This window comes from Cornus florida, unplaced genomic scaffold (assembly GCF_030987335.1).
Source record: "Cornus florida cultivar Cherokee Brave unplaced genomic scaffold, ASM3098733v1 CherokeeBrave_3.0.0_Hap2_Chr10, whole genome shotgun sequence".
Lineage (NCBI taxonomy): Eukaryota > Viridiplantae > Streptophyta > Magnoliopsida > Cornales > Cornaceae > Cornus > Cornus florida.
Genome location: NW_026775580.1, coordinates 21614654 through 21636855, shown reverse-complemented (window position 1 = coordinate 21636855; position 22202 = coordinate 21614654). Strand labels below are relative to the sequence as shown.

Here is a 22202-nt window from a genome sequence, read left to right as displayed (position 1 = left end):
CTAATCTCTTTTGCCATTATCCTTTCTCTTTCTTCACCTTTCTCCCATAGCTCAATCTCACACTTTACTGTTGTGATTGAGGAGGGAATCATTGGCATTGCCAACCAACTGATATTTCGTGTACTTTGGTTTGCAATTTTGACACCATTTTTAGGGATTTCTTTATGAGAAGCAGTGCATACTATCAATTTACAGGAATGCATACTGTAGATTTAGGGCTTGGGTTTAAACAGTCGATTCTATTGTTCTGTGAATGGAGCAATTTGGTGCAAGGATGTTAGTGGATTCCTTGTAAATTCCAACACGACAGAGATGCATTGGGGGCATTGTTAATCTCGACGAAGGGTATATAACAATAATGAGTAAGTCAATATTTTTATTTTTTATTTAATTCGTCTTATGATTAAATAGGTCTTTTTGACAAAGTCGGACAATATAAACTTTAGAAGTTCTCAGCATGCTGACATCATCAATTAACAACTCTGACTTGGACGGACATATTTTAGGGGAGTAAATGATATTCTCAAAAATTAAGGAGGGTCATTTGAACTTTTAACTAACTAGAGGGAAAGTGAGCGTAATTTACTCTATATGTAATATTTTTTTTAAAAAATAAGAGTTATGATTGTTTGAAATATATATATATATATATATATATATATATTACAATGGTCATACGACTAGTAAAGAAATTGTTTCTGCCTGCTTTGATGTGGGCCCATTATTTCTCAATAAGGAATTTGCAAAAGAAGATAAAAGAACCATCTTTTGTTATAGTATTAATTTATAAAAAACAATAAATAAATAAATAAACAAACAAACAAAAGGTCATATGAGGATAACTTCACATGTAATCAATCCTCTAGTGAAGTCTACCAATTTCTCGGTAATTCTGAACGCGGTGCCACGTGGTGGGCTGTTGACCGAGTCATATAGATTAATATATATATATTATATATAATATTATATATGGAGTTTATGGACAATACATTGTATACTTGTAGCTTTTTAGAAAGATACGTAAAAAGGTCATACAAATTCCAAAAACAGGTATTGTCACTAGCCTGACCTAATTAACCTCACAACCACCTGATCAATCAAAATTAACAAATCCTACTCCTCCACACAAGGCGTTCTTTTCTAAACCACATCATCAAACTTAATGATGCAATAATAATAATAATAATAATAACAATATAATGTTTTGTCTCAAACAAAAAAAGCATCAGTCAAAAGAGTCGAAACCCTCTTTTTATGGAAAACAAATATAATTGATTATATATATATATATATATTAATATTGAAAGCCTACCTCATCACATTCACTCATATATATATTAATATTGAGAGCCTACCTCGTCACATTCACTCATGATGACTTGAAAATGATATTATAAGTAGTGAGACAGTTGGATTGGTGTGACCGTGTGAGTTTTTAGTTCATGGTTGGTTATGTGCATGACTTTAAGCCATACGAAGCCAAATCAAGTTGACAAGTAAATGAAGGGAAAATATTATTATTATTGACAGTGAGGAAAGGAAATGGATTGATTGGAGAGGAGAGGAGAGGAGAGGAGAAGAGAAGAGAAGAGGAGAGAGAGGAAAGAGACAAACAGCTAATGAAGCTAATGGCATGACCCCAGCTTCCCCATTTTAATATTAAGCATTTGTTTTTTGTAAGATCTGTGGCGAATCACGAGGCAACCACCAGCCATGTTAGATAAGCTTTGTGAGAAATGGCTTTTTTAATTGGATAAGAACACTTTAATTGAATAATACTTCATTTTTTTTTCTTTTCAAATTTGTGCATGAGTGGAAAATTATCCTGCTTTGTGCCGACAATGTTCAAATTATGATAGTTTATGGTCGCGGTATCAATCGTGATTGCGCTATAATTCAGATGAATATCAGTGTAACTCGATCTGTTCAAAAAATTATATAATGATATATCCGTCTGTAGCACACATTTACGTCATTGAATAAAATGTAAAGCATTTGGACGAAAAATTCAATTTCTTCCACTGTATGAGTGTGATTTTTATTAATACCCGATCCATCCATCAAGATATAAAAAAAAAAAAAAAAAAAAGAATAAAAGAAAATTTATATTAATAAAAAAAAAAATCATTTAAAATTTCACACCAGCTGAGTAGAGAAAACCACCTCCTCTAGGCACGTAGATACTGCCACTAGCCCCGTCCTAGTCAATCCCTACTTCAAATGTAGCCATTAGTTTGGTGGTCCATATATGGCAATGTACTGTATTGAGAAAACGATTGCTTTTATATACATTGTGGAAACAGTAGCTATAGCGAATTTGAAAACCAAGCGTAATATTAACAATCATCTACTCTATTGCCATGTTTGATTATTTGGAAGGATTAAGGAAAAATGGATGAAAGAATGATTGGATAAATATTTTTGTATTTGATTAGAGGAAAGGGAAGAAGGGAGGAAACAAGAAAGGATGTTCATCCCTTCTCATCTCTCATCCTTTTATGTTTTTTTTACCGTCCACTTTTGGATGGAAGAGAGGGGAGAAAGAAGGCATTAGTCGTATAACTACCTATAAATTTATAATTTACAGTTTTAACCTTTTCAAAAAATTTGAAATAAACATCTACCTTTTATAATTTTATATAAAAAATTGTATTGGTAAAACTAATATAAAAACTTTCATTCAATTCCTTCCAACCAAACAAAAAAAAAATATTGTTCAATTCATCATTTCTGCTATCCATTCTATTTAACCAAACAAAAAATAGAAAAGATACCCTCCCTTCCCAAGGAATACCTCATCCATCACTCCCTACAAAAAATAGAAAAGATACCCTCCCTTCCCAAGGAATACCTCATCCATCACTCCCTCTATCTCTGCCATCCATTTTTTGTTTGGTTAAATGGAATGAATAGCAGAAATGATGAATTGAGTGATATTTTTTTCTTATTTGGTTATATATATATATATATATATATATATATATATATATATTATTCAATACGCCCCTCGCATATGACTTTATTTTATTCTAACTAAGTGTTTTTTTTTTTTAATTAGGATGACGGTGAGGTTTGAACTCAAGACATTTGACTCTGATATCATGTTAACAATCATTCACTTCAAAAGTTTAAACATTTAGAGAGGGTGTAACTTAAATATATATATATATCCTTCAACACGCAAAAGTCATATATTTTTACTGATTTAATTGTGAGAGATTCATGTTGTTATAATCAATCTTTTTTGAATTCTCCCAACAAGTGGTATCAGAGCTATTATCAGGCTTCACACTAGCAAACACCGGTAAATGAAATTGCTTCACATATAGAAGATCTTCCATTTTTCCTTTCCAAGTGTGGTAATTTGAACTATTCAAAGTGACCATTCTACTTAAATTAAGTTCCATTATTTAATACGAGAAATTCAGCAATAATAATAACCAGGCTCTAATACCACTTGTTGAGAGAATTCAAAAAATAAAATTAAGTCATAAATAGTGAAAATAAGAATAAGAACGCGTTCGGAGCGTATAAGCGATACCTGTTGAGAATGATTGTGTGACTTAGACAGTGACACCATACATACATGTTTATCATATATGATGTATACCAAAAAAATTTGAAAATAAATAAATAATAATAATAATAATAAAAGATATGAATTGTGAAATGAAAAAGAGCAGCATAAAATGTGTGCGCATATGTCGTTGTGAAAAGGGAAGTTCTTGGGAGGAATATTCGGTCGGAGGGGGTTGCCTTTGGCGGCAGGTAGACATATTCCATAGTTGACGGTGAATGAGTTTGAATTCTCCTACGAAATTGCAAATTAGTCGGCACCTCTCTCTTTTTATCATTTTCTTAGTAGTCTATATCAACTTTTGACTCTTAAACCAACTTTAGCAACTTCTAAGTCGTTATGGAGAGTATACGTTTTCAGAATCAAATTAATGGTGTGAATGACGTTTTGAGAATCAAATTAATAATAATAATACTAATAATTTTTTTTTTTTTTTTTTTCTTAGTATTATTTACTAGTGTAGTTGGTAGAGCACTCAACGCGTCGGATAAGTATGTCCATGTTCCAGTTAGTAAATTATGCTGAATTTTACACAGGGATAGCCACGGATTGTATCGGAAATGATTAAGTATCAATTCTAATTCGATCTGCTTCCACGAATTAGAAAAATCTTAATCTACCATCGATTCATGTCGATTCGTGAGATAACGGATTACGGATCGGATTCGCAGATTAAGTTTTTTTTCTTCTAAATTGTCGTTTATTTTTTAACCATAGCTCAATAAATAAAATTTCAATTTATCAACATTAATTCATATATTTATCAACATTAATTAATAACTAATATATTTTTTAAGTCCATTAAATGATTATAAATTAATAAAATTAACTAATACATTATTTGAATATCTATATATAGAGTAGTGATCTATTACTCCCCATAGAGTAAGAAAATTCTTCCGCACTTTGCTTTTAATACAAAATTACGGTCACTATTTCTAGTTTCTAAATTTAATATTTACTAATACCACTAATTACAATAATAAACGTAAGTACCAAACAAATAAAAATAGAAATCGCTTCACCTATGGAACGTCTCACCACCACTAATGGAAATTTTTGTTTTCTTTGGATATTAGCTGCCTTTCATATCTTTTTTACTTACAAAAAAAATAATAATAATAATAATAATGATGATAGTGAAAACGAATATAATGATAATATAACAATAGCAGTATTAAAGAAATCTCCTCATTATATCAATAAAATTTTGTTATTATAGTAAAACTAGAAAAATTAGTTAGAATTTGTGACAAAGGGTCGCAGAAAAATAGATTGAATTTTTAATTTTTAAATAGCATGCATTTAGGGAGATATACAATAATTTAAATTATAATCTATTATTATTATTATTATTATTATTTATTTTTTTATGGGTGAGGTGTTGTGCAAATTACATGTTACATTAAGTTGATCAAGTAGATAAAAAAATAGAGATTTAATTTTTAATTTTTTATTATTTTTTAGTCAATGTTTCATTGTTTTGTATGTCAATAATACAATTTTTAATTTCTTTTGTTACATTCAAACAGATAATGTCAACTTTAGTACCAAGTTATTGATGCAATTTTTTAACACTTATAAATTTTTTTATAAAAAAAAAAAAAACCAATTAGTACTGAGACTTGATTTCGAGGGATGAAGAGATTTCTATTTTTATTTGTTTACTATTTACCTTTTATTGTTATAATTAATTGTATTGATAAATATTAAATTTGGAAACTAGAAATAAAAAAAGTGGTTTTGTATTAAAAGAAAAATATATAGGTGGGTTTGGAATGTGAAATTTAATGGTTACTATAAAAAAATGAGAAGAATTTTCTTGCTCCATGGAAAGTAAGAGATCACTACTCTCTCTCTATATAAATCTCGCAAATTAAATTAAATTTTAACAATTTAATTCATTATTCGATCCGTAAATTACGAATTCAATTTTTTTTTGAATCCGGCAGTAAGTATATCAAATCAAATGATTATTCCAGCCCTTAATTTTAGCACCCTAATTGCTACACCAAGTCTTACCTAACTCCTTCCATGGTTCCCATGTGATGAACAATTTTGTTGCATGTTAAGAGACCTAGCAATTTGCTCAACCAACTATCATTATAACTAAAAAGTCTACTTTTAATATGAATTATGATAAAGGGCAATGATTTTTTTACCACTTATTGTCAAAGTGTGCGATGGTGGGCCATCAAAACTTTATTATAGACGTTTAATTATCTACACCTTATCATCATCTTATTATTATTATTATTATTATTATTATTATTATTATTATTATTATTATTATTACACGTTGAACAATTGTACATCACATTCCAATTATAGTGTACAAAAATTTAAGAGAGACCATATTTAAAAACTAACTCTTTCCTATTATTATATCTGGTCAGTCAGATGTGTTATAGAATCTTCTAGAAATGATTTCGTTGCTTTTTTTGTGCATTCACCATTTATTATCATGCGTGTAATATATGGACGAGTATGTATATTATACAAACGATCCGAATACATCTATTGCATGATATAACGTGCGCATAATATATATATATATATATATCACAGCCTTTCTCATGACCAGCTATTGTTATTTAATGAAGAATAATTGGATGTGTGACGTAGCTATTGTTATTTAATGAAGAATAATTGGACGTGTGACGTAATTATATATTTTTTAATTGCTGTAAAGAAATTTTAAAACCTGAAAGTTTGATTGGAGAAGGATTATGGTCTCTTGTATCCCCTCTCATTTTAAAATAAAAAATAGACTCTTAAAATATTGTGAAAAATCTTTAACACAATAAATAAATAATTACACGAGTCTTGACCATCTAACATGAAATGGTCCTGAGGATGCGGCAAGTGGCATGGGCCGGATATGGATCGCGGGAACGAGATCGGGTCGAATGATTGAAGTAGGATCCATGCCAAAGCACCCTGGAATGGGCCGAACCTGGGGGGTCCACCGACGAAGGTCAAGCCCATTGCAAGACCCAGCCCAGAAGGAAGAGAGCTTTTGGATATAAGCCCAATGTAATTGGTTAACTGCAATAAAGGTCATGGCCTATAAATAGACCATGACAGGAGGAGAGAGGGGGAAGAAATGAAATCTTGTATCTTCAATTGGCACCGTCTGTGGGAAGCAAGGACGAAGATCAATTCGAGCCCGATCAGTACCATATTAGTTCAATCGAGTTTGTGAATACGCAGTGTGATTTCTGGAAGTTGAATCCAGATCAGTGAGATTGTAGTCTGTTCTGAGAGAATTCTTGCTTATTGTGGATTCTGAGGCATTTGCTTTGGAATGACACAATTGTGATTTGCTCAGTTGCAGTCAGATCCGACGAGTTTGAAGCTAGAAAAGTTCAGATTGAGCAAACAGCGATCACGATTCGGTGAAGTTAAGCCCAGATCTAGCGGAGTTTGCATCGGTAACGCTTGGATCTGTTTCAAAGTTCGTAATTCATGCCTTTGCTTCGATCCGGAATCATGATAGGGGGTGACAACTCTAATACGGTTGAGAACGTCCAGCAAGTGAAACTTGATGAGTTGATGAACATGATCGAAGCTCTCCGGAGAGAAAATGCGGATCTAAGGAATGAAATGCAGCGTCAGGAAGCTCCAGTAATTCCACGACCACTCCCGGTAGGAGAAGAAGGTGCACGTACCGATGCAACACATCATGGTGAGGAGGTTGGAAACAATCTAGTAGATCCTCATCGCGAGGAAATCCGGCGAGACGGTTTGCCGCCAAATCCTCATCGTATGGATGATCGTGAAGGATCGACTCACGTGGATCCACGGCGTGAGCAGATCAGGCGAAACGAAACAATGACTTTTGATCCACATCAAGAAACGCTCAGCCGAGGTGAAGCAACAGAGTTGATTCGTCAGAAAGCTATGCCTCCATGGCGCAAGGACTTCATTGAGGATAGATCATTCGATCCGACCTATCGGCCTTCCATGATGACGTTCGACTATCACAGCTCAGAAAGGAGATCAGTAGACCAGAGAGCAGCCGAGGGGTTCCAGAGGGAAAATGAAGCACTCCGTTCAGCAGCTCGGACGGTGGATTCACCGTTCACCGATGAGATTCTGAATGCTCCGAGTCCGAGGAAATTTTCCATGCCCGTTTTCATTCTATTCGACGGAACGACTGATCCGATCGATCATGTGTATCACATCCAGCTGAAAATGGCTCTAAACACTGAGAATGATTATTTGATGTGCAAGTGTTTTCCTACGAGTCTGGCCGGACCAGCTCTGAATTGGTTCAAGAACCTGCCGAGGGGTTCGGTGGATAGTTTCCGAAGCCTGTGCGATCGGTTCATAAGCCAATACTATGGAAACAAGCGTCCAGCGAAAGATATTTCGAGCTTATTCACAATGAAGCAACACGCTGAAGAGCGTCTCCAGGCTTTCCTAACCAGGTTTAACCTTACCAAAAGCATGGTTATTGAATGTCACCCTTCAACGGCAGTTCAGGCATTCATACTGGCCATGAATCGTGGCACCCCGTTCCACACAAGCTTGGTGGTCAACACGTCGAGGACTATGGATGAACTTAACGAAAGAGTCGATGGATTTGTGCGCTTGGAAGAAGAAGAGGCAGCAAACGCTCGGAAGACATCCGTTATTTCCACGGAAGAAAAGACCAAAGCAAAGATCAGGCAAAAACAGGTCCAACCGCAACGCTCCTCATGGAAATCCGAGAAGAGGCCCAGAGAGGAAGAGCTGATTACTCCGTTGAAAGTTACCCTAGCAAGACTGTACCAAGAAAATAAAGATAAGTTCCGACCTCCTTTACTAATCAGATAACCTCTCGAATAGAGGGATCAGTCTAAACACTGTGCATTTCATTCTGATTTTGGCCACCAGACTAACGAATGCAGGAACCTAAGGAGACAGGTAGAGACGCTGATAGCCAGAGGGGAGTTCGCAAGTTATTTTGAAGGACCAGCGGTGGAGCAGAACCGGCCAATAGAGCATGTGAAGAAGAATCAAAAGTCGAATTCTCACAACACGCAACCAGTTCGGGTAATTAATGCAATTCACGGTCGGCCAGAACCTGCTGAGGAATCAGATGAACTGTTTCGAACACGCCTTCGTCAGGCACGGATGAAGAGAAGGATAGGCAGTGTAAACACTCTGCACCAGCAGAACGCATCAACGCATATAAAGTTTGACGCAACAGACTTGCTGCGTGTTCAGACCCCTCATGAGGACCCTCTGGTCGTAAGTTTGACAGTGGCCAAATGCTTGGTGCGCAGAGTTCTAATTGACCCTGGAAGTAGTGCGAACATCATGCCAAGAGATACATTCGATCGGCTCGAGATCAAACAGGAACAGCTGAAATCCACCGGGAATCCACTATTAGGGTTTGATGGAAAACGAGTGGAGCCCGTCGGCACGGTGGAGGTAGCGGTACATGCTGCCGAGAGGTTTTTGATGGAAACCTTTGTAGTTGTTGAAATTCATCCCTCTTATAATCTTCTGATGGGCAGAGGGTGGATCCACAGAGTTCGAGGTGTTCCTTCCACTCTGCATCAAGTAATGAGATGCCTGGCACCGGACGGAACCAAAATGATTGACATTCATGGAGACCAAGTTGCAGCAAAAGAATGTTATTCTGTAACGATAAAACATGCCAGAAAGGGGAAAGCTCCCATTCGTTCAGTAAGTCCAAGATAGCAATTACAGGAACCTCCCTCCAAGCAGAATGGAGAGGAGGAACCAGTAGGCTTGACTGAAGAACCCCTGCTTGATGTGCAGATCGATCAGTTTCGACCAGAACGAACAACCAAAGTAGGGGAGAGACTCGTTGAGGAGGAAAAGCAGGAATTAGTTGATTTTTTGTCTCAAAATGCAGATGTGTTCGCAGGAGTCACCTAGACATGCCCGGGATCGATCCTTCGGTATCCTGTCATTCCTTGAATGTTAACCCCAATGCAAAACCTGTAAAGCAGAAGCAGCAACGGTTTACCCCCGAACGCAATCGAATTATTGCCGAGGAAGTTGATAAGTTGTTTGATGCGGGGTTCGTAAGAGAAGTGTACTACCCCGACTGGCTATCGAATGTGGTCGTTGTGCAAAAGAAAAATGGGAAATGGCGCGTATGCATTGATTTTACCAATTTAAACAAAGCTTGTCCGAATGATAGCTTCCCGCTGCCAAAGATTGATCAGATGGTGGATGCAACTACTGGATATGAACGCTTGACCTTTTTAGATGCTTATTCGGGTTATAATTAGATCTCCATGGACCCCGCTAATGAAGAAAAAACTTTTTTCGTTACTGAACGCGGGACGTATTGCTACAAAGTTATGCCGTTCGGACTAAAGAACGTCGGGGCAATTTACCAAAGACTTATTTGCAAGATTTTTAAGGAACAAATAGGGAAGACAGTGGAGGCTTACATTGATGATATGGTGGTCAAAAGTAAGAAAAAAGCTGATCATGTGCAGCATCTTCGAGGCGTGTTTGATGTTTTGCGGCGATATGGAATGAAGCTCAATCCGACCAAGTGCTCGTTCGGTGTAAGTTCAGGCCAATTCCTAGGGCATGTGGTTAACCTCAGAGGCATCGAGGCAAGCCCTGCCCAAGCAGATGCTCTGACTAAGAATGCCGAGCCAATGACAATCAAAGAAGTGCAAACACTTACGGGACGGATTGCTGCACTGAGCTGTTTCATTTCCAAATAGTCAGATCGATGCAAACCATTTTTTGACACAATCCGGAGCCACGGTAGGCAGGTTTGAGGAGATGAACAATGCCTAGCGTTAACTGCTCTGAAAAAATATATGCAAAACCTTCCGGTACTGTCAGCTCCAGAATCAGGCGAAAAACTGTTTTTGTATCTCGGAGTGTCCAGCATCGCGACAAGTGGCGTTCTGGTCCGTTACGCAGAAGGGAAGCAATATCCAGTGTTCTATGTTAGTAAGACAATGACTGAGGCCGAAAGACGTTATTCAAAGGCAGAGCGGGTGATACTCTCGCTAGTGCATGCGAAAAGAAAGCTCAGGCATTATTTTGAATCCCATCCTATTATCGTTCTAACCACTTTCCCTATCAGAATAATCCTGCACAAACCGGATCTCTCTGAAAGAATGGCGAAGTGGGCTATAGAGTTAAGCTCATTTGATATCACATACGAACCTAGAACAGCAGTCAAAGGGCAGGCGATGGCAGATTTTTTATTAGAATGTGATTTAGAGGACGTGGAGAGTGCTTATGGAAACTCTTCGTTGAAGGATCCTCAAATCAGATGGGTGCAGGCATTGGGATCAAATTGCAGACGCTAGAAGGTACAGCCTTAAGCCAAGCGCTTCGGCTTGAATTCGCAGCCACGAACAATGAGGCAGAGTATGAAGCGTTGCTGGCAGGAATAAAGCTTGCCAAAGAACTTAAGGTCAGGAATTTGAATGTTTTTAGTGACTCACAGTTAGTCGTTCGGCAGGTGAGGGGTGAGTATGAAACCAAGGATGAAACGATGGAAGCATATCGTTCTGCTATTATGCGGGAGGCGAAGAACTTTGAAAAAATTAAATTCATTCAAATTCCAAGGGAGTATAACGAGGATGCCGACACGCTAGCATGTAGCGCCTCAGGTTCTGGAGAAACATTGGCAAGGGTGGTTCTAGTGGGAATATTACATCAGCCATCCATTTTCGAAGAACCTTCAGGCTCGGATCCTTGGCAAGTGAATGTTATTCCATATGAGCCAAGTTGGATTGATCCGATCATAACTTACATCCGAGATGGTACTCTGCCTGAACAAAGAAATGAGGCTAGGAAAATCAAAGCGAATGCTGCAAAGTACGCCGTAGTGCATAACCAATTATACAGAAGATCTTTTTCTGGACCGTACTTAAAGTGTGTTACCCCCACAGAGGCTCGGCAAATATTACGAGCTATTCATGAAGGCGTATGTGGAATCCACTCAGGGGGAAGATCATTAGCACACAAGGCAATGGCCCAAGGGTACTTCTGGCCAAACATGTCGCGAGATTCGAAAGAATTGTCCAGAAGGTGCGATAAGTGCCAAAGGTTCGGACCACTGATTCACCAACCGCCTGAAGACTTGCATGTAATGGCCACACCATGGCCTTTCGCATAATGGGGGATGGATGTAGTTGGTCTTCTACCAACTGCCAGAGCTCAGAACAAGTATGTGTTACTGGCTACAGACTATTTTACTAAGTGGGTGGAAGTAGAGTCATATCCGAACGTTACTCAAACTCATGTGAGACGATTCATTTGGACTAATATTATTTGCCGGTTTGGTGTTCCGAGGTCAATCGTCATGGATAATGGTACCAACCTTGACAGTAAGCAAGTAAGAGAGCTGTTGGAGGAATATGGAATTAATCAAAAGCTGGCAGCAGTAAGTCACCCACAGGCCAATGGACAAGCAGAAATTACAAACAGAACAATCTTTACTTGTATCAAGAAGAAACTAGAAGAAAGGAAAGGAAGGTGGTTAGATGAACTGTCGAACGTCTTATGGGCTTACAGAACGACCCCTAGATGACCGACCGGAGAAAGCCCATTCACCATGGCGTATGGAACCGAGGCAGTTATACCAGTCGAGCACTTAATTCCGACTGTTCGAAGCTTGGCATGGAACCGTGAGCATAATGACAGTATACTAAGGTTTAACCTCGATTTTTTGGAAGAAAAAAGAGACGCAGCAGCGGTAAGGCTCGCATCTTACCAGCAGACGCTTGCGAACAACCATAATAGGAAAGTAAAGCACAGAGACTTTAGGCCAGGTGACCTGGTTCTGAAAAAGAAGATAGGGATAGTCAAAAAGATGATGCCACCATGGGAAGGCCCATACAGAATTGCAGAGGCCATAGGAAAAGGCGCATATACCTTAGAAACCATAGCCGGAAGGCTGGTTAACAAGCCTTGGAATGCTACTTCTCTAAAGAGGTATTATCAATAAAAAGTTAAGATTCAGTACTGAATTTTGTTTATTTTAAATTGAAAACAGTTGAATGTATGAGTTTCTGAGATTTATAAGGATTGCACTCCTCTCTAAAATCCTAAGCAAATAAGTGGCAGCTGGCACTATGAGCCGAACGCCAAACACTTGCTAAGAAAAATAAAAGGCCAAGTGGCAAGTGGCATTCTAGCTAAGCGCCAGGCACCTATGCAAATAAGTGGCAGCTGGCACTATGAGCCGAACGCCAAACACTTGCTAAGAAAAATAGAGGGCCAAGTGGCAAGTGGCATTCTAGCCTAGCGCCAGGCACCTATGCAAAGTAAGTGGCAGCTGGCACTATGAGCCGAACGCCAAACACTTGCTAAAGAAAATTAGAGGGCCGAGTGACAAGAGGCATTCTAGCCGAGCGCCAGGCACATATGCAAAGTAAGTGGCAGCTGGCACTATGAGCCGAACGCCAAACACTTGCCCAAAAAAAAAGAAAAAAAAGAAGGAAGTTGACACAAAAAGTTTAATTAGAAGTCAGCCATCTCATTAATGAGGTTCAGAGCGTTACAAAAAATGAGGTGTAAAGATGGCAAATATACCAAAGTCAGTACATTAAAAAAAAAAAAAAAAAAAAAGAAGTTCTAACTAAGAGGCGTTTGCTTCGTCGGCCTCTTGATGATGTTGTGCTACCTCCTCATTGTTGGTGGTGTCGCCATCCTCACGAGGTGGAGAGTCGAGGTGAATGACAGAATCGTTCTGTTGAGTCCTGCCCTCAATAGCGTTGGAAGAATCATTCTGCTGGGGGTTATCTTCAGCAGTAACGGCAGATGGAGTCAAAGTGGACAGAGGAAGAATGTCCAGAGTCAGAGCGGCAGGAGGAGTAGGAGTGATCCGAGAAGACGCAATCTCCTGACATTCATCAAATATGCCTTCAGCAGCAGTAGAGTCTGGATCGGTATAAACACCAGGAGGATCAATATCCAGGTCCTTATTAACATCATCAGGGGTAGAGCCAGTCTGACCCTCATCCGGGATGCGATCGGCGTAACCCTCTCGGAACCCCTGAGCATATCTGAGGGCTCCAACTCTGGAGAATCGAGCATACAGAGCCAGCATACCACCATTTACCCTGCTAATGGTATCAAGTAAAGCGTTGCGCTCGTCTAAGGCCCTTTTCTCAAAGGCCATCCGAGCGGATTGCTCATCATCATCATTCAGAAGGCGCAGCAGTTCTTCCTTCTCGGCCCTGAGGGATTCCCGCTCGGTCTGCCAGACGCTCTTTTCAAGCTGCAGAGCATTCCTCTCATCCTGGAGAGAGTCAGTCTCCTTTCTCAGCAAATCCCTCTCTTTTTCAGTTTTACCAAGTTGAACCATCAACCCGGTCTTCTGAGCAGCTAAATTATCGTTCTCCTTGTTCGCTGCGTTAAGGTTGTCAGAAAGCACGCGGACCTTGGCATTCACCTGCTCAACTTGCTTCTGCATAGCTATCATCCAGTACAAGGTCTGCAGAGATATACAGGACAACTGGTTAAGCCGAGCAGATGGTTAGAAGAAAATAAGTGTCAAGAGTATGTAAAGATTTATTGACTAAGGGGTAGAAGTTACCTCCATGGCGGACAAGGGGAATCGGCTGAACACCTCCCTCTGAGACAGACCTTTGGCTACCTCGATGTCCTTGGGAGTCCACATACTCTTGTAGTAAGCCATTGCGGTCTGACCATCTTTAAACATGGTCTCAGTCGGTTTCACAGACGATCCGTCTGTTCGAATGAAACGAGGGCTCCATGGCGCCGTTCCAAAAGCGGAGGCATGCCCAGAAGGGGTGGGGGGCCTAGCTTGGGGAAGTCTCGCCAGGGATATCACGTTCGGCCCAGAGGGCCTAACCCTCTGAGACAAGGGAATGTCATCTATGCTGAGGGCACTGTCAGGTTGATGCCTCTTTCCTCTGGCCTTTTCCCGTGCGGAAGCAGCAGTAGAACCAGGAGGATTGTTGACAGAGGGGGCAACGTTCGGACTGGCAGTCGCCGTGTTGGCGACCGGGTCAGCAGCCGTCACGAATGGATCGGTGGAAGGAGTGGTATCAGAAAGGGTAGCGGAAGAAGATGCTGAAGCCGGTGAGGAATTTGATGCAGGTGTGATAACAGGCCTGGGGGCAGTTTTCTTCCTGCCGAAGGAAGGGATCTGGAGTTGGCTCATTGTCTTGCCGAGGACTGAGATATCGAGGAGATTATCTGAGGTGAGAAGGTCCGAGCAAGAGGGAATGTTGGTCAGAACGTACCGCTTCAAGTAGTTATCCCTATCCCTGCACACACTGTAGCTCAAGTCATCACAAGGAATGCCTAAGGAATGGCACAAGAAAGAACAAAAACGAGGAATGCAAATCTCGCAAGGACAGTCACTCTTATGGTTTTTATATTTCTTGTAAAAAGAGACAGAGCACTCTCCGAAAGCGCTCGGGATAGGAAAATCCTCCGCAACTGAAGAGAACCAGGCTCCCCTAACCCCAATAATGTTTTTCCTCCAACCCTTCTCGGATTTGATCTTATCCATGCAGATAGACCTCTTCTCAATGGGGAAAAAGTGGTAAAACGGTTCGTCAGTTCTGATCTTGCTGACCTTGTAACAGAGGAGGAGATCTATGAGGTCTAGATCCAGACCTCTGTCACGAATCAGGAGTAGCATAATGGATAAAATCCTAAGGAAATTGGGGTTTACTTGTAAAGGGGAAAGATTTAGCTTGTTAAAAACATAGCAAAAGAAAGGATGTAAAGGAAATCTAAGGAGATTGAGGTGGAGGAGTGAAAACAGGGCCTCGCCGAGAAGAAGGCCAGCACCGGTTCTAATATTCACTTCCCGGGGGCAGTTTCTAATTTCTACATCGTCAGGAAGGTGAAGTTTCATGCGAAGAACGTCTAGATCTACTGTCATGGTGAGAGTGGATGATGATTCCGGGGAGAAGAAAGAAGTCTTCCAAAAGAAAAATGCAAATGAAACTAACCTTAGAGAGTGGAAACGGCAGAGAGTATTGCAAAGCCACTGGAAGGAAGATCTTTCGCAAGAGATCGCCGGAGAGGATTCAAGCAGCAAAAGGTGAGATGGAGACGGTAAAGAGGATCGATGGAGAATCAATGGAGCTTATAAAGACGAGATGAGCCCAAGGGCCGAGGAGTCAGGAAAGCGATGGGTTGTCTTTTTGAATCTCGAAGCGCCGACCCCTAGATCTAACCGTCCATTCTCCCACACGATCTCCTCGAGCCGTCAGGTCATCATTAGCAGCCTCTAATAATTACCCCCTAATCAATAAGGGGTAATTATGGGGGCAGTTGAGGATGCGGCAAGTGGCATAGGCCGGATATGGATCGCGGGAACGAGATCGGGTCGAATGATTGAAGTAGGATCCATGCCAAAGCACCCTGAAATGGGCCGAACCTGGGGGGTCCACCGACGAAGGTCAAGCCCATTGCAAGACCCAGCCCAGAAGGAAGAGAGCTTTCGGATATAAGCCCAATGTAATTGGTTAACTGCAATAAAGGTCATGGCCTATAAATAGACAATGACAGTAGGAGAGAGGGGAAAGAAATGAAATCTTGTATCTTCAGGTCCTTTACTCAACTTTAAAATCTTCAAATTTAACTTTTTGCAATTTGTTTTTTTTCTTTTTCTCTTTCTCATGAAGGATGAAGTAGTAATTTTATATCTTTTGTTAGTCTTCTAGAATTTACCATGAAATTGAAGACTAAAGGAAGTAAAATAAGTCAATTTAACTCCTTTTTTCTGATTCAATAAAATAAGTCAATAAATTAAAGTTCTTCGTGAATGGTCAAAATATCAAGATAGACAAAAACAAAAATGACATGTAATATTAAAAAATATTGCTTTACGTTATTTTAATCTTATTAATTTTAATGGAATCATCAAGTGAGCTCATATATATTCTTGACCGTTAAATCGATAATATGTAAAGAAGTATATTTTAATGAGTAGCTGAGAATGTAAATTTAAGATAACATAACACTCTTAATTAACTTATTGGTTTGTACGTGACTCTTTATTTTTATTATTATTATTTTTTAATTTTTGAGAAAGTATTCACTCTTAAATTCTAATAACATTTGGCTCATAATTTCTAATTGCATTTAAAAAAGAGTAATGTGGCAAAAGAAAGAAAAAAAAAAACCCACACATCAAACACACCAATCATTCAAATAAAACAAAACAACGAAAACCTATTAGAGATGTACGTGGTTTACTCAAAATCAAAATTACGTTTATAGAAAACAAGATTTTCACTAGATTATAAATCTATACAAAAATAAAAGAGGGATAATCACTTACAAAGAAAATATAATCTCACAAACTTTTTTTCCGCACAACGCCATCCTTTTACTTACAAAGAAAATATAATCTCACAAACTTTTTTTCCGCACAACGCCATCCTTTTACGTATAATAAAATAATTAAGGTTATCAGACCATTCACTATCTTTGGGTTATGTCAATTATTATTTTTCAATCGAGTCTACTTATGTTCGAATCCCTCTTCTACCTAATTTATAAAAAACAAAACGAGGATGCTCATATTCAAATCTCTGTACCTCTTAATTTACAAAAAAAAAATAAAAGAAAAATTATCTTCCAATTATTAATCCTCCCTATTGAATTTTAATGATGGTCCCGTATCTCTGCCTCCAATAGGGTGGGGCCCGAATACATCTTTCCTTAATACTGTCGTAGTACGAATCCATAATTATTCAAGTAGGTCCATTCTCAGGACCCAAGATCATGAGATTCTAATTGTTTGATAGAGAAGTACAATTGTTATCCCATTCATGCTCTACGATTTGTTTCACACACTAATAAATTTATATCAGATTCCATACTCACCATAAATTTTAATTTCACAATTCAGACACGTCTCCTTAAAAGATAATTGTACTTGTGTCTACCTGGTCCCAATTTTTTTTAAAAAATAAATTGATACAATCTATAAATTTTATATTATATAAATAATGATAATGCACACACACATGAACATAATATTGTGCATACATCTATAATACATATATACATCTATATATATAATTATTTATTTATTTATTAAATAAAGTATAAAGAGCATGGTGGACGGATGTTTTTAAAAATCCGTACCCGCGATGGCTTTAAAATCTAAATTTATACATGCCCTTATGGTAGATAAATAATTCTAGTACTCATAACATTAGGGGGCCCTCTGGCGCAGGCGAGATGGGTGAGGGTGATGGGGTATTTTTGTCCTTATAGGTTTTAAAATCAAATTGCCATCCCTAGTTTCACTTATTTTTTATTTTTTTTTTCTTTCAGTTTTGGACATTTTAAAATTGGAAGGTATATAAAACACACGTTTATGTGCCAGCAATGAATGAAAGGAAAATCAAAATTTTGACTGTTGGAAGAAAATCAAAATTTTGATATGCATTTTATAAGCACAAATTTATTTTAATTTTTTAGAAAAAGAATGTCATTTCATGGCTTGAATAACATGACATTACAAGAAAAAAATATATTTTTTCTACCTAAATCATCCTTACTTTTATTAATAGGATAACAAGTCTAAATAAATATCTTGAATAAATATTTTATATGTTTTAAACAAAAATAACAAAAAAATCTAAATAAATAATTATCTAGAAAAATTTAGAGAATGATTATTACCATTGTACACTCTTATAAAAATTGAAGTATAAACTTTTATTTTAGATGGTTGCGTTTTCATTTGGATTTAAACAAGTTTGGAATTATTATTTTATTAAATTAAATTATATTATTTTATTGTATTATAATATATATATATATATATTATTATACAATAAAATAATATATATATATATATATATATATATATACATTTTAATTATTGAAATAATATTCCTGCATTAACATATAAATAAAGGTGAAATACGTAACACCGGCCGTTTCTCATTTCTGGTCTACTTTTCATTCTGATTTTTCTTGGAAGCTTCCTTTAACATGAGCTTTTCCATTTATAAATAATTTTAAGTTTTACTTTATTATTATTATTATTATTATTATTATTTTTTTTTTTTTTTTTTTTGTTGTGAGGGGGTGATGAACCAATTGCATAATCATGTTTATCTGATAACAATTGGGTCAGACACTACTTTTGGGCTTTAGATGGAAAGTGACGCCACCGTCTTCGATTTCAATTCCACGCACTTGAGAGAGAGTTGAATCCACCGAGATACATGGCACATGTGTGGGAATTAGAGAAAATTGAATTTGATTTATGATTACTATAAAAAAAAGGGACCAATCCACACTTCCTATTTCTCATTCCCTCACTTTTTCCCTTCTCTCTTCCTTTCAAAACGCTATCACTCCTCCTACATTTTTCTCTACTCCTTCTCTCTCTAATATACAGACACCCTTTGCCTTACTCTCTCTCTCTCTACCCTTTTCTCTTATGGAAAACCACCACCACCACCACCTACCTCCTCCGGTGAAGTCAAGATTCAAGCGTATCTGCGTTTTCTGCGGTAGCAGCCCCGGCAGGAGCCCCAGCTACCAGCTTGCTGCTATACAACTCGGAAACGAACTGGTACTATATCTATATGTCTATATATATATATATTTGTATAGAATTCTGCTTCTAATAATTAAGAGACGAAGCTTTTCCTCTCCAATTTCTCGTGAACCCCACAAGCTTTTAGTTCAGAAAACTGTTTTTCTTAATAATAATATGTTAGCAGTATAACTCTGTTTTATATTTTTCGAGACCATTTTCAAAAAAATTGAATCAAATTAACGTTCCTTTTTAGCAAGTTTGTTAATGAAATTTTGGCTTTAAATTTCAGTAATAACAGCTTGGAATCAGATTAAATTAAGGGCCTCTGTTTTTTTTTTTTTTAACGGTGTATTATTGGGGATGGATGGGAATTTTGGGTATGATTAATTGGTGTAATATATGGAATATTGTAAAATTGAGGGAGTGTTTGGTTGAATTTAAAATTTGGTGTCAAAAATTTTAAATTCTAAGAAAAAGAATAAAAATGGCAGGTTGAAAGGAACATTGATCTAGTTTATGGAGGAGGCAGCGTTGGCTTGATGGGTCTTGTTTCCCAAGCTGTCTATGATGGTGGCCGCCACGTGTTAGGGTACCACCCACTTGCAATCTCTCTCTCTCTCTCTCTATATATATATATTACTCCGTATTTATGATTTGTTGACTGATATATATATACATATATAATATACACCTCTTTTGTTTGCAGAGTCATTCCAAAAACTCTCATGCCAAGAGAGGTAAATTACATGAAATCTACTAATTTACAATAGTATTTCTACAATATTGTGTTGTTCTTACAATAATTATAATAATAATAATAATTATTATTATTATTATTATTATAAAAGAATAATAATTTATTGTTAATAATTCAGATAACTGGAGAGACTGTTGGTGAAGTAAGAGCAGTGTCTGGTATGCACCAAAGAAAGGCTGAAATGGCTCGCCAAGCTGATGCATTTATAGCACTTCCCGGTAATTCATCTTCATTAAACTAATTCTATTAAATTTATATTATAATAATTACATACCATAACTTTATAGTAGGACAATGTTAATTTTTCTGTTAAAAATATTATTTATTTTTAAAATATTTATTTAATGGTGGTAACTTTCAATCCCAGGTGGTTATGGAACATTGGAGGAACTCCTAGAAGTCATCACGTGGGCTCAGCTGGGAATCCATGATAAGCCGGTAACAATTATTTTATTTTATTTTTATTTTCTTTTTTTCTAATAATTTTAGTGTTCAATATAATTTAACTTATATTTATGTACGTAAATTCCATTGGACCAAGTGGCTATGAATCACAAATTATGAAGAAAATGTTGCTCGTTTTATTTTTCATTTTTCTTCTCTTTTCATTTAAATTAATGAATGGGGCGAAAAAAAAAATCATAAAATAATTCTTAGATTTCACATTAAAATGTGATTAGAGTCTAACGAAGGCTTAATCCGGTGGGTACATGATGATGTAGTGTTCTTCACATTCATTTTGACTAGTGTGTATGTACACGGATGACCCAGACCATTGAGGGGGCAATAATGATTTTTTAAATAATTTTAGCGATGGTAATAGTAATATTTTAAAGGTATATAACTGAAAATGAACAATTTAATAAGATATATTAGTAAAAAAATAAATCAAGGAGGACAATGGTAATATTTTAGAAGTATATAACTGAAAAGGAACAATTTAATACGGTATATTAGTAATAAAAAAAAGTTCAGGGGCCAATAATGTAGGTTCGTCTTGTGTATATATATATATATTTTCAGAGGGTGTCGTAATTACTAACCCCACAACCCATGCAACATTAAATTACGAATTTATGTAGTGTTTGGGATTCGAATTCACATTCATGAACAGGAACGGATCTATAAATTTATATGAGGCGGGGGACAAATTTATATAGAGACATTTTTTCATAATTTTAATGAGAGTAATTTTAAAATTTTATGGATATAAATGTAAAAATGCACAAATTTAAAAGTGTAAAATGTAATAACAAAAAAATATCAGCGGGTGACGGATGCCGCCACCGAGCCTACACTACATTCGTGCATGCTCGTCAATACAATTCATCTACAACTTAAAGGATCATCCTGCCAACCACCAATGCTACACGTACGGGGCAAGATATTTATATATATATATATATATTGTGATAGCATTATTGCATTTAATAGTAAAAAAGTTTGCACGATTCATTAGAAAGTAGAGTGGGTGGATTGTCAAAATTGGTTCATAAATTGGGTTTTTGTTTGGATGTAGGTGGGCTTGCTGAACGTTGACGGGTACTATAACTCGCTATTGTCTTTCATAGACAAAGCCGTTGATGAAGGTTTCATCACACCCTCTGCCCGTCACATTATTGTGTCTGCCCAAACTGCCCATGAACTCATGTGCAACCTTGAGGTACTAACTATACCATACTATTACATCACATCTGGACACGTGGCGCACATTTGATGGCTATAACGTAGACGATCTGAACCGTTCATTTTTATTTATTTATATTTATTTAGTGTGTGTAATGTGTGTGTAGGAATACGTTCCCAAGCACTCTGGTGTGGCGTCGAAGCTGAGCTGGGAGATGGAGCAACAATTGGGGTACACCACAAAGTCAGACATTGCTCGTTGACTCCATCCAAATCTCTCTACTCGCTTCAGAGCATTGACGACTGGAGATTTTAGCAACTTTTAATCGACAGTACAGGCAACCACGTAGACATGAGCAACACACAATCTCTCTCACCCCACCACAGTTGTTTTATTTCGCTGTGGATCGTCATCATGTATTTTTTTTTTATATACTATATATATTGTTTTAGAAAAAAAAAACAAAAAAAAAAAAAATTCTAACCTGTGTAGTGGATTAAGGAGAGGAAATGACTTGTTAGTCCTCTATTGTGTCGGTAATTACTGTTCATGTATATTATTATATTATCTTTTTTGAATTCTGTTTTTATTTTATTTTATTTTGTTTTGTAATTAGGATATATTGATGTTATTTTCATTTTATTTTTTCTTTCCTATTCGTTAAATTAACAAACATAAATATTTTAGACAAAGCCATCGGAGTTTCTCCCGAACCCCTTTGACAGCTATTGCTGATTCCTCA

The 22202-nt window shown here is 37.1% G+C and overlaps 2 protein-coding genes across 3 annotated transcripts; both read left to right on the top strand.

Moving 5' to 3' along the window:
- Nucleotides 1-7966: 7966 nt before the first annotated feature.
- LOC132277430 (uncharacterized) lies at nucleotides 7967-9472 on the top strand. The gene is made up of 3 exons (XM_059779291.1): nucleotides 7967-8349; nucleotides 8509-9256; nucleotides 9353-9472. The coding sequence occupies exons 1-3, from the start codon at nucleotides 7967-7969 to the stop codon at nucleotides 9470-9472; spliced, it is 1251 nt and encodes a 416-aa protein (XP_059635274.1).
- Nucleotides 9473-18625: 9153 nt separating this feature from the next.
- Nucleotides 18626-22038, top strand: LOC132278979 (cytokinin riboside 5'-monophosphate phosphoribohydrolase LOG1-like). Of its 2 annotated transcripts, XM_059780894.1 has the most exons (7): nucleotides 18638-19109; nucleotides 19568-19665; nucleotides 19783-19813; nucleotides 19952-20051; nucleotides 20201-20271; nucleotides 21353-21496; nucleotides 21627-22038. In XM_059780894.1, the coding sequence occupies exons 1-7, from the start codon at nucleotides 18798-18800 to the stop codon at nucleotides 21720-21722; spliced, it is 852 nt and encodes a 283-aa protein (XP_059636877.1). In that variant the 5' UTR covers nucleotides 18638-18797; the 3' UTR covers nucleotides 21723-22038. The 2 variants fall into 2 exon arrangements, with proteins under 2 accessions (XP_059636878.1, XP_059636877.1); XM_059780895.1 differs by lacking the exon at nucleotides 21353-21496 and having other exon boundaries at nucleotides 18626-19109.
- The last annotated feature ends 164 nt before the right edge of the window (nucleotides 22039-22202 follow it).

Bases quoted from the DNA above. Each gene is read 5' to 3' on its own strand.
- LOC132277430 (XM_059779291.1), top strand. From the start codon at position 7,967: ATGAAGCAACACGCTGAAGAGCGTCTCCAGGCTTTCCTAACCAGGTTT. The intron at 8,350-8,508 runs GTACCAAGAAAA...GCTGATAGCCAG, and splicing joins AAAGTTACCCTAGCAAGACT to AGGGGAGTTCGCAAGTTATT. The intron at 9,257-9,352 runs GTAAGTCCAAGA...CTTGATGTGCAG, and splicing joins GGAAAGCTCCCATTCGTTCA to ATCGATCAGTTTCGACCAGA.
- LOC132278979 (XM_059780894.1), top strand. From the start codon at position 18,798: ATGATTACTATAAAAAAAAGGGACCAATCCACACTTCCTATTTCTCAT. The intron at 20,052-20,200 runs GTAATTCATCTT...TTTCAATCCCAG, and splicing joins TGCATTTATAGCACTTCCCG to GTGGTTATGGAACATTGGAG. The intron at 21,497-21,626 runs GTACTAACTATA...ATGTGTGTGTAG, and splicing joins AACTCATGTGCAACCTTGAG to GAATACGTTCCCAAGCACTC.